Source organism: Rhineura floridana, chromosome 6, assembly GCF_030035675.1.
Source record: "Rhineura floridana isolate rRhiFlo1 chromosome 6, rRhiFlo1.hap2, whole genome shotgun sequence".
In the NCBI taxonomy this organism is placed as follows: Eukaryota; Metazoa; Chordata; class Lepidosauria; order Squamata; family Rhineuridae; genus Rhineura; species Rhineura floridana.
Genome location: NC_084485.1, coordinates 53,016,601 through 53,029,091, shown reverse-complemented (window position 1 = coordinate 53,029,091; position 12,491 = coordinate 53,016,601). Strand labels below are relative to the sequence as shown.

The 12,491-nt window shown below is 42.4% G+C and overlaps 1 protein-coding gene across 4 annotated transcripts in view; it reads right to left on the bottom strand.

Annotated features, from left to right (window-relative positions):
• Positions 1-3,874: 3,874 nt before the first annotated feature.
• LAD1 (ladinin 1) overlaps positions 3,875-12,491 on the bottom strand; it is a 40,879-nt gene continuing 32,262 nt past the window's right edge. For all 4 annotated transcript variants that reach the window (XM_061631880.1, XM_061631882.1, XM_061631881.1 and 1 more), the window contains 5 exons: positions 12,044-12,116; positions 10,155-10,289; positions 6,790-6,879; positions 6,125-6,202; positions 3,875-5,259 (listed from right to left, as the gene is read on the bottom strand). In XM_061631880.1, the coding sequence (XP_061487864.1) occupies positions 6,137-6,202; positions 6,790-6,879; positions 10,155-10,289; positions 12,044-12,116 (364 nt within the window). In that variant the 3' untranslated portion in view covers positions 3,875-5,259; positions 6,125-6,136. The remainder of the gene's footprint in view (positions 5,260-6,124; positions 6,203-6,789; positions 6,880-10,154; positions 10,290-12,043; positions 12,117-12,491) is intronic.

Below are 12,491 nucleotides of genomic sequence, written 5' to 3'. Positions count from 1 at the left end.
ATGTATTGTTTCACATTCCATAGCCTCCCACACCCTCACCTGCCAATGGCATATTTGCATATTTATTAATATGCAATTAATTCTTTCTTTTGTTTGTATTTGTGTTGATGTTGATGATTTATTTATTACTGTCATTTGAAAACAGTAAGAAGGTGTGCAAACTTTTCTTCCCCTGAGATTGGGAGGAGAAAATAATTTTGGCTAATATCAATTAATCCCCTCCCCCACACCCCCAATTTTTCATAGCAATAGTTTCCAAGTATATCACATGCCTTGGCTAACTTAAGAACGGTGAATATTATCTAAGCTTGCCTCCTTACCTCTTTTGCAGTGAACAGGTGAGAGTCCTTCCAGGGGAAACAAGTGCAGTGTTTGAGAAATTCAACTTAAAAGAGTGAGGTTTTAACAAAGGGCACTCCACCCCAGCCCACCGCCCCCAGGCTAGATGCCTGATTGGAGGAATGCCAGCAGGGAACAGCTTGGAATGCAAAGCTTTGCTGCTATTTTGGCAGTGTCAGCCAAGCCTCTTGTGCAACTCTTTTCTTCCCCTCCCCTGAGCCCATATAAGCCCTTGCTATTGTATGGCCTCAGAGAATTGCTATTTTAAACCTGAGATACCCAAGTGCCCAAGAGTCTGACACAAGGCAGCCAGCTGTCACTCTCGAGTGGCCTGGAACTCTGATATGGAATGCTTTTGCTCTGTGAGGGCTCATGGTGGAAATCTAGAAGGCTGGTAAATGTATCTCAGCACATGGCTTTGTCCTGCCTGCCCCCGTCCCTTTAATTGGAACTCCACCCCCCCCCAACTGCCTGCACAGCTGCTTTGGCAAATGAGCAGAGGGAACAGTGCAGAGCTACATTTTATGACAAGCTATATTTTAAAAAAAAATGTGGAGAAGCAACCATTAAGCTGGAGGCTTAAACCAACCCAACTGGGCTGGTCACCAGAACTTTGTTCTCCTCCCAAGAGATTTGCCGTACTTAGAGGCTTTTTCATCTATCTCTGTTTGACCCCACTCCTGCCAAGGACTTAAGTACAGATGTGTAAATTGATGCCTAAAATGGCCATCAACTTCAAGGGAAATTTCACACATTCATGGAAGATAATGGCTACTTTTCATGATGGATATATACCACCAGGTATTCTGACCACCAGGATCAGAAGCAGCATGCCTCTGAATGCTAGTTATTGGGCAACAAATGCAGGAAAGGGCCATTGCCCTCATGATGTGGGCTTCCCTTAGGCATCTGGTTAGCCATTGTGAAAATTGGATTAGATACACTTTTCATCTGATCCAGAATGACTCTTCTTATGTTAAAAGGTAAAAGGAAACTTGGAGGAAAAGCTTCTGAGGGACCTTGCTGAGATCACACACACACACCCAAATAGGAATTCTAATCTAGATTTTGCTTCTAGCCCCCATTTTGCTAAGTTATTCAGCTTCTAGCTGTCTACATCTTCTGCCTCAAAGAACATTTTTCACATTAAGTTGTCTGCTGGAAAACCCCAGTGTATTATTTATTTATTTATTTAATTTATGGAAGTATTTATATACTGCCCTCTTGCAAAACATCAGGGGAGTATATGCAACATAAAAACCTTAAAAGCAATACAGAACAATAATTAATCAAGGAAATATTTAAATAACTGCAAAGGCCTGTTGGCATAAAAAGGTCAGATCTTCCGGGGCATGTTCTAAAGTGCATAGTCAGTTCAGACCAAGACCAAACTTCAAGGGCCTCGTTGTTGCTCTATGCCAAGGGTACGAAACCTGTGGCCCTCCAGATGTTGTTGGACTACAACTCCCATAATCCATGACTATTGGCTACCCTGGCTGGGACTTGCGGGAATTGGAGTTCACCAGCATCTGAAGGACTACAAGCTCCACATTTCTGCCCTATGTGAACACAGCCAATTCACCTCTGCATGTTGTTGTGGGAGACTGGTAGTGATAACTGAGCTGTCTTTGAAGGAAGCTTATTGGCTAATCACTGATGTTCTCATTGAGGAGTTCTGGGGACATTTCTGCAGGGAATAAGCAAGCTTGCATGCTACCAACAGAGAGATATCACTTTTAGCTAGATTCAGGACAGCTCTACATTTGTTTGCTGTGATGTTAAGTCCTTTTGTTAGTTTTTTTTCTCCCTTCTCTTCCTCCTCCTTTTGTTGTTGTCTTGCATATTCTCCATTAGCCTCAGGAGAGAGTAGCCATGAGGCCACTCTATCAGAACCACTGAAAACCATGAACTGAAGTAATATCTATTTCTATCTGTCTCTCAAGTTAAGCCTGTATCATTGATGCATGAAAAGTCAGGAGTAAAGACTATTTTTATTTACCTTACTAAAGAAGACTTGTTTGCTTTATCCAGCTAGTCTGTATGAGGGAGAGGTGGGCTGGCCTATTGCTCAATTCTGTTTTTACCATTTATACTCTGCTAGAGTTAGAGCTACAAAAGGGTTTTATCTCACAAGACCCAACAGTTTCCAGAGAATCTCAGGGTTCCTCAGAATATAGGTTGAAAGCCACTGACTTCTACAGAGTGTGTTATTGCTCTGTTCCTTTGTGACCACCTGCCTTGTTCTCCCACTGGAGTCAGTCACAGAGATGGACTGCTACTACCTCTGGGCATGCAGCTTCTCTAGGTTTAACTATGCTGTCAAAATTCCTTCATGGTTTTGTTGCCCACTTATATCTATCTCTTGCTGGCATCTTGAAACACCTGCTCCAAGAACCTTATTCCCATGATGAGTCAGCATGTGACAGATGCAGAGAGGGAAATATCAACTCATCATGTAGACTTTCAGTGCATACTGTGAGCATCACATGACTGATTTGCCACAGGCTATATTCTGCACAGGTTGACATTATTTGCTGCAGCTGCCATATACTGATCATCACTGAGTGTGACAATACTTAGGGGCAAGGATGGCTGCAGGTTCCATGTCAGTGAGGCAGTGGAATCCACACTGTGTTTTTGTCCAGACTTTCAAGGAGCTGTCCAAGGTACTCAGCACAACTGCCCCTCTGACATGGAGCCACCAGCCGCCACTGCTTAGGGGAGAGACCATCGCTCAGTGGTAGAACACATGGTTTGCATGCAAAAGGTCCCAGGTTCAATCCCTGACATGCCTAGTAAAATGAATAAGGCTGCCCTAACAGGGAATGCCAGAGAATAGATAATGCTAGGCTAGCTGGATAATAATTATACTTTGTTAAAACACTTTCCTTTCATCCTTATGTCCATAGACCATGAAGCCAGTGTAATCAAGAAACTGTTAGGTTGGTTGTCTTGTGTATAGTTTCTCTTTCATATACAACATGTTAGGCATGAGAAAATTCTTCATAGAACAGCATTAAAAATAGGCAGAAAGAGGATCCAGAACACAATAGCTATTGCCTACAAATGGAAGTAAGATACCTAAGCAATAAGACAAAATATATACAAAGAAACCCAAAATTTGCACATGAAAGATGCACATTTGCATTCGTTAACTTTGTTCTATTAGTAATATGTGAGTTTTCCAAGAACTTTGACTGGCAGGGCAACAATTGCCTCCACATTTGGAACTACAGGATGGGATGGATGCCACTGGTTTAGAGGGCTTTAAACACAGGTTTAGACAATAGGCTACTAGCCGTGGTAGCTAAATTGAACCTTCATTTTTCAAATCAGATAGATCTGCGTGTATCAGATTCTGGGAACTGGGAAAGTGCTGTTACCTTTGGGTCCCATTCGTGGCTGTCCCAGAAGCATCAAGCTAGCCACTGTGGCAAACAGACTACTGACCTAAATGGATCCTTGGCCCAATCAAGCAAGGCTCTGGCTAGGTCCTTAACAACCCAACCTGAATAAATTAAAGAACAGTCAAAGATAAGAAGTACTTGAACCAAAGTGATATTTATTATGAAATATAGCAAGAGCCAAATTCATCACTGAATCTAGAGTTAGATGTTTGTCTAAATACGCTTACAAAAATTCTGATCAAACTGGCTTGACTTTTTAAGTCAGTGACTTAAGATTTTATAGGCAGGGTTCATACAAGAACCTATGGCCCCAATCCAGCTAAAGTTTGTAATGACTTAGGCTCTAATCCTATACACACCTACCTAGGAGTAAATCCCATTGAACACATGTGGAGCTTGCTCCTAAATAACCATGCACAAAAGTTCACCATAAGTCCTACTGAAAACAATAAGCCTTGAGATACAACAGATTTGTTCCATTGGTTTAGAGAAAATATATATATATATATACATATATGTGATAATACACACACACCCTTTGGTGATTTTTCAGAAGGCCGTTTCAAGCAGTTCTTTTTGTGGGGGTGGGGGTGTGCTGCTGCAGAGAAAAGGCCCCCTACACACATTCAGACAGCCCACACCCTTCTCTCACCATACACGGGTAGCCCATCACCCTGCTCTTGGTTCTCAGATAGCAGCAATCTCCACTGTGAAGCTCTTCACATCCCTCATCAGTTGCAGGTTTGTCTCCATTATTCCCTTCAGATCAGCCTCCTTCATCCCAGTGGCATCATCATCTATGGCTACTGGTCACAATGGCTATACATTACCTCCAGTATCAGAGGCAAAATGTCTCTGAATACCAGTTGCTGGGTCATATAAGTGGGAAGGTGCAATTGCACTCATGTCCTGCTCATGGGCTTTCAAGATGCTTCTGGTTGGCCACTATGAGAACAGAATGCTGGACTAGATAGACTTTTGGGTTCAATCCAACAGGACTCTAATGTTTTTAAGATCTGGCTATGTGATGACATCACAGTCAGCACACAAAACTACCAGCTTTATGCAGTAACTGCTAGTGTTAGGTGCATGAATTAAATAGTGAATTATGGTATAATATGCATCATGGCAAATGCATAACTGAAGCATGGTTCATTAATGGCCAAATGTATTTCATATCTTCAAGGTTGCTGGTAGAACTTGAGGCTTTGATATTTGGGAGTTAGAAGATACAGAAGTGGAAAGGGACAGAAGTGGATTATGGGTAATACAGTTTCTATGTCATAAGTGCCAACTTTCCCATCCACCAATTAGAAGCATTTTTTTTAGTCACCAAGAAACCCAATCCATGAAAAGGCAACATAGGCAGGTTGACTGATATATTCTTTGCCAGGCAAATGGCCTTGTGGAAGGGAACAGTCTGAAACCAAGGAATGCAGTAGAATTTCAAGTGGCCACGACATTTTATTTGAGTGGCGATAAGTTGTCCCCAGAACAGCTTGTATAGGTACATCTGCAAGATAAAAGGAAGCATTAGGAAGAAGGGTGTTAGGTTCTGTCAAAACCTGGGTTTCCATAAGCACCAGTTTGCATATGTTCTTAGCATGTAGGCTTCTTCAGTAAATATTCCAGTGGGAAACATAATGTTCATATCCCCTCCAAATTATTATTAATTACATTTATATTTCATTTTCCCCTCCAAGTAGCTCTAGGAGGTACATTGCTCTCTGCAACATTTTATCTTCACCATACTCCTGTGAGTGTAAGACCTAGATTGTAGATTGTAAGACCTAGAAGGTCATCCAGTGAATTTCATGGCTGAGCAGGGATTTGAACCTGGGTCTCCCATGTCCTAATCTGACATTCTAAACACTACACCACACTGGCTCTCCAGTGATATATCTGTTGTGCAAGTGTTAATTCCTTTGTGCCACCTATCCTCAGAGATCTTGAGATCTGTTCTATTTCTTAAGAGGTTAAGAACTTACATTAGTTATAACTCTGAGGGACCGAAGACCTGTTCCACTGGCTATCTCAGCTCATACTATTGCACTTCTCTTTTAACCCTCTAACACTGTAGCCCCAATGTTAACCTTCAGTATGGGAAAGGTAAGTTTAGTACTGGATCCATGCATGATAGTTTCTTAAAGAATCCAGCCAATATCATACAGTTGCTCAGTACATGTTTGGCAGCATGGTACTAACACAGTGAAGATGAACTGACTTTCATGCCAGTGTGCCTGGCAGCAATTGCACTAGTGTTTGCCCACATGCCAAAGTTCAACTGAACTTGATTTCCAGTGAAAGCAGTTTTGACACTCATTGGGAGTTGAACAAGTCATTTCATGTCTTCAGGAGTGACCTTCATTTGCCCTTACCCTGGTTTTCCTTCAGGAATCATCAGGCCATTTTCCCAACTGAGTCCGCTCTGCAATGTTCTCAATTTTATGAATGTCCTGCACAAAGACAAGGCATAGGTTCTTCAAAGGACTCTCCATTGAGACACACAGCTGGCTAAGATTTGGTGGACAAAACTAGATATAGTGGTTGGGAAAAGACAGTAATTCCAAATAGATGCATGTGGTTCCAGAGAGACTGGACTCACCATGTAGAACTTTTTTTCTCTTCAGATGAACTTTTAATGTTATCACCAGCAGACCTGTTTCCAGGAGTAGATTCATTGCAGTGGTGCTGTTTCTATAGTGATGTGGTTATGGCACCCCTCTGACCAACCTTCTACCTCCAGTGGGAGATGGCAAAAAGCAGTCTAGAGCAGGGGTTGGAGTGGAATGGCAAAAGAGACTAGTGGGAGCCAGCTTGAATTGACCCAATGGCAGGAGCCCTTGACAATCCCATAAGTGACACTAAAGTTGGCACCTCAAGTTCCTTTACCAAATACACACCAAGACAAGGTTCCCCCCTCCAACCCATATGGTTTGGTGACTCAAGCTGCCCGGAAAGCCAAAAGAGCAACTGTAGAATTTAACCCTTCTCAATTGTCAGACTCAAGTGCTTTTGAGAGAAAGATCAATATTTCTCATACCTTGGTTCCTTCATCCTTGCTGGGCTCCTGGGTTCGACGGATCCAGAGATTGATGCGAGAAGTGACTCCTCCGGAGATCTTCAAACTCTCCTAAAGATAATAGAGAGCACAGAACTACAGAGTGGAAAGCACAAGTCACTTATTGCTGCCTTTTCCATGTTGGAGCATCTTTGCTCCAATATGACACGGTAAATATCAATATTTTCAGGAGGAGCAGACACGGAAAAAAGCAAAAATCATGCGCAGTTACCAGTATTGCAGCATGGGCAGAGAAGCAGATGTGTTTGTACAGAGGTGAATGCTACGGAAACTTGCTGTGTGGCATGTCCCAGGGTATGGCCTGAAGGCACATGATGCCACACCTTGCTAATGCTAAGCAGGTCTGGGCCTGGTTGTGCCTGGGTGAGAAACTGCCTGGGAACTATGTATATGGTCCCTTAGGTTCCATGACAGAAGAAATGCAGGATAGAAATATAAGAAAATGAATGAATGAATGAATGAATGAATGAATGAATGAATGAATATATGGAATTGTAATCAATTAGGAACATAGGAAAATAGGAAGTGGCCTTATACTGTCAGATCACTGGTCCTTTTAGCAATGACTGTCAGTGGCTCTCCAGGAATGCAAGGGACATTCCTAGACCTACCTGGAGATGACAGGGATTGCAGTTTGGACATTCTGAATGCCAAACAGATGTTCTGCTACTGAGCAATGGCCTTTTCCCAAGTAAATTATAACAAGTTGGGAAGGGGTTGGATGACAGGAGGACCAGGGAAGGCATTCTACCGCCTTTTCTCCTGCTGCACAAGAAGACTAAGACATATGAAGACCTTCAGGTTTTAACTCTGGCAACCACGACCAGAATCATACCACTGGAGGGTTTAACCCTTTCATGAAGTGCATGAATGGGTTTTTAAATGGCAAATGCATTTCAATGTAAGTGAAAAGTGATAAAAGAGAGACAAAAAAACCACCATAGCCACATGTGATGGGATTCTAAACTGGTGATGACTGACCAAGAAAGGGATCTTTGGGATATAATGGATACCTCAATGAAAATACTGACCCAGTCTGGGGCAGCTGTGAAATAGGCAAACCCCATATTAGGGTTCTTTTGGAAAGTGGAAAATAAAACTGTCAATATCCTAATACAAATATATGGTGCAACTATACTTGGAATGCTGGTCACCTCACGTCAAAAAGGATCTTGTAGACCTGGAATAGGTTCAGAAAAGGGCAACTAAAATGACCAGGAGGCTGGAGCAACTCCCCTATGAGGAAAGGTTATAGTCTTTGAGACTTTTAATGTAGGGGTGGAATGAATAAGGGGGGATGAGTAAGGGGGGATATGAATGTATACAATCAAGCATGGTGTGGCAAAATTAGATACAGAAAGGTCTATCTCCTGCTCTCATGATACTAGCACCATCTAATGAAGCTGAATGTTGGGAGATTCAGGATAGACAAAAGTAAGTACTTCTTCACATTGCACACAATTAAATTATGGGATTCACTTCCACAAGAAGTAGTGATGGCCACCAAATTAGACAGATTTAAAATAGAATTAAACAAATTCATGGCTATCAACAGCTAGTAGTCATGATGGCTATATACCAACTTCATATCAGCATGTCTCTGAATACCAGTAGCAGTTGCTTGGGGGTACCAGTTGCTGGGTAGCAACACTGGAAGAGGGCTATTATGGGCTTCCCATGGACATCTGGTTGACCACTGTGGGAAATGAAAGCTGGACTAGATAGGTCTTCAGTCTGATCCAGCATGGCTCTTCTTGTGTTCTACTATGCAACTTTCTCAATTAAAAATTATTTCCTGAGCTGGAATTTGTCCCATAAGATACCTATATGGCAGGTTCTAGAGGAGTTATTTGAATCAGGAAAACAGGAATGGGCAGGGGGGGGGGAGAGAGAGACATTAAAACCAAGCTCTCAGCACCACATCACAATCTGAATCAGTATCACTACCCACGGTGTCTGTGAACACTTTTTTTGAAAATCATAAATTTAGTTTGGCTGTCAGGATAGAGGTAAAGGCTACGATAAGAACATAAGAAGAGCCTTCTCGATTAAGCTGGAGGATAGGGGTGGAAAGATCTGTCCATTTTGGTTCTCCCAGCTTCTCATTTTTCCAATCTTACATTTCTGCAGCAATTTGCATTTTTTAAAAAAATAATCCTCATGAAAATTCTCCAGCGTTTTAGTGCAAATATTTCCTAAGAAGCACATTTTTGCTGGCAGTTTTAACTAATGTACACAGTTTTGCAAGCAACTTCTCATCATGTAATGCATTTCTCATCATGTAATGCAAGTTTTCACTCATATATTCATTATTATGCACATTCTCCCCTAACATATGCAATTTTGTAAACACTGGTTGGTTGGCGAACTGTGCTGCAAAATTCGAATAAGTGTGAACTTTGAAGGATGGCTGTGTTTCATTTCTCATATTGTTTCGGAAAGTGTAAATCTGATACAAATGCAAACTAAATCGAATTTCTCACCTATCCCCACCAGTGACTCACCTATTCCAACATCCAGTTCTCACAGAGGCCTGGATAAAAAGAGACTACTTGTTACCTGTCATTCAGCACGTCCTCCCTAGCCCTTCTTAAGAATTAGTTTAGTACTATTGCCATGGCTATTGCAATGAGCTAATGTAAGTAACAGTCATGCCTCTTGAAGCAAACCTGGAAGGTTCAAAGGTGAGGCCGGGAAAGAATGTGAGCTAAAATGCTGACATTAATAATCAGCTGGGAATTGCAGAGCTCACTTCTAACCCGTGAAATGTTGCGCCTGAAGGGAGGTGGTGTGGTGGTGTGGAGTCACTGTATACATTCCACTGTAAGGTCCTATTTTTAGAAACAGGTAATTAGAACGTGTGCAGGCCAAGGAAAAACAGACAAAACACACTGGAAAACAAAAGACAGGAGCAATTGCGATCAATGTCAGCCCGGCTGGGAAGAAGTATAGTATGGCTTGAAGAGAAGGGACACTCCAGGCCACAGCACTCTGAAAGAACACAATGCCCTGCCAGTGAGTCAGCTGACTGTCAGCATTTATTATCCAATGCTGTCCAAAGCTTTCCCAATTAAAATGCTCACAGGGCCATTGCTTGCCCTGTAAGATGGGCTGTTATTATGACTGCTGAGAAGCTTTATAGGTCCTTATGAGATGTCTGCTTTCAGACTCAGAAGAGAGGGTTGGACAGGCTCCCCCAAATAAAATAGGCTTCATGTTGCCACATTTCTCCAGTCAAATGCTCCCTACTATCTTTTGTGGAATCCAGCTGGTGAGTTATCTAACTCCCTTCCAGCTTTATGGGCCTCATTGCACTGAGACCTTACCTTCCGGACAGGGGTGGTAGTCTCAGCCCGGATGGGGACAGTTGCTTCAAAGATGCTGCGCTTGCTGGCCACGCCCTCTGAGGGTGGATGGAAATTTCTCCGAGCAGATGGAGGTAATTTAATTGACCCTGCTCTCTGGGGACAAGAAGACAGTCAGACAGAAGGAGAAATTCACATTTCAAGAAGGATCTTCTTCTTAATCAATGCCTGGTGGAGACACACATTCCTCTCTTTTACTGGATATTCTTTTTCTTCTCCAAAAAAGACTGACTTGGCTTTTATTAACCTGCTCTTCCCAATATGCTTTCTTCCACTCTTCCCCAGAGCTACATTTTGGATACACATGTGATCATCCCTTGGTAATTGGTCTTTTGATCCAGATGTTAAGCAAGCCAAAGCTTCCAGAGTGTCCATGCTCACACCATTTAAGAACTTAGTCATTGCTAATTATATCTAGAGGTATTCTGAAAATCTAGGGGCATGGTACAAAGATGTCATAGGCCAGGAGTGGCTAACCCACAGCCCACAGGCCATATACGGACCCCCAAGAACTTTCTGGTGGCCCTCCAAACCCCTCCAACAATTTAACTGCTATATTGGCAATTTTAGGGAGAAGGGGTTTTAGTTTTGCTGAGCTGTTTTTTTTCTTGCTGAGCAGCAGATGGTGCTGTTGAGCCTTCCAAAACTGTCAGTGATTGTGTCTCTTTGTCAGGCATTGCTACAAAGCTGTATTGGAGCCAGCAAGGGAGAGTGAAGGGGAAACCATTTGGAATTGTAAGTAAGTAGCTGTGAAGCCTGATTTGCAAGGTCACATTCACACCATACATTTATTCCCGTTTTATTCCACTTTAAACAGTCATAATTTTGCCGCCCTGGGCTCCTGCTGGGAGGAAGGACGGGATATAAATCAAATAATAAATAAATAAATAAAATAATTTCCCCCAAAGAATCCTGGAAAGTGTAATTTGTGAAGGTTGTTGAGAGTTGTTAGGAGACTCCTATTCCCCTGACAGTGGCCAGAGTGGTTTATTCTGGGGATTGTAGTTCTGTGAGAGGAACAGGGTGTCTCCTAACAACTCTCAGCAGCCTTCACAAACTACATTTTACAGGAAGCCATGACTGTTTAAAGTGGAATAGATGTCTGCTGTGGGTATGGCCAAGGACAGCTTTGGTTTAAATTTGTGTGGGAAACTACACATATCTGCTGTAGAATAAAAAGATGGGGGAAACCCTGAAAAATAATGATACTGTTAACAATGTTTTCCTTTTGGAAAGGAAAGGGGCTTTCTCTCTGCCCAGTGCCCACCCACCAAAGCTCTCCCCCTCCCCTTCCTCCCCTTCCCTCCCCCTTCCCCCTTCTCCCTCCTTCCTGCCTCTCCCTCAAGTCAGTTTCACCTCTCGTAAGCATGACTGCACAGGAGTAAATTCCACTGAACTCAATAAGCATGCAAATGATCAAACCTACTCTCCCCTCCTCCTCCTTCCTATCCTCTCCTTCCAGCCCCTCGTCTCCCCATCTTTCCTCCCCTCCCTCCCTCCCCCTTCCCTTCCTCCTCCCCTCCCCTCTCCTCCCCCATGGTCAGTTTCACTTACCCTAAACATGACTGCAGGGGAGGGATTAATTAATGACATAACAAGGAATATGGAAATAATAAAGAATAATAGTGGGAAGGGTGGAAATTAATAAGGAATATGGGAGTGAATATGGGGTATTTATTAAGTCAAATAAAATGAATAAGGAATTAATATGAAATTAATAAAGAATAAGGGTGGGAAGGGGGCACGGTCACTTTTACACTTTGGCAACACCAATCTTGACCTGCAGCCCCTACAATGATTGTGGCCCTTGGCACTTGTCATAGGTCATCACTGCTGGTCTCCATATTTACCTGCACAGCAGATGTATACCTCTCCAGCTTCTCCTCAAGTTTAGCAGTGTTTGCTGGGAGCCTCATGCTGACACTAGTGAAGCAGAACAAATACAATAGGATATGAACAGAAACCTTCCAAGGTCCTGTACACAGGGATCCCTATAACATTCACTATGGATCCCAATGAGTTGGGATGAATGTACTGAAGTACACTGTAAAACTAAAATGACATTTTGAGCAAATCTGAAATTTGAGTATAATTATTGAACTTTTTTTCTTTGAAATTTGAGACTGGAAGAAAAAACTAAATTTGGCATTTAAAAAATCTAATTGATGAGGCTTACAGCAATAATGTCTCAACTCTTCAGATTCATACTCTCCAAAATTAATGCTCCAACTCTCCAAAGTAATACTGTTGCATCTTTCTTTCCTGTCTTATATTCCAAAACACAGTCTCCATAATGTT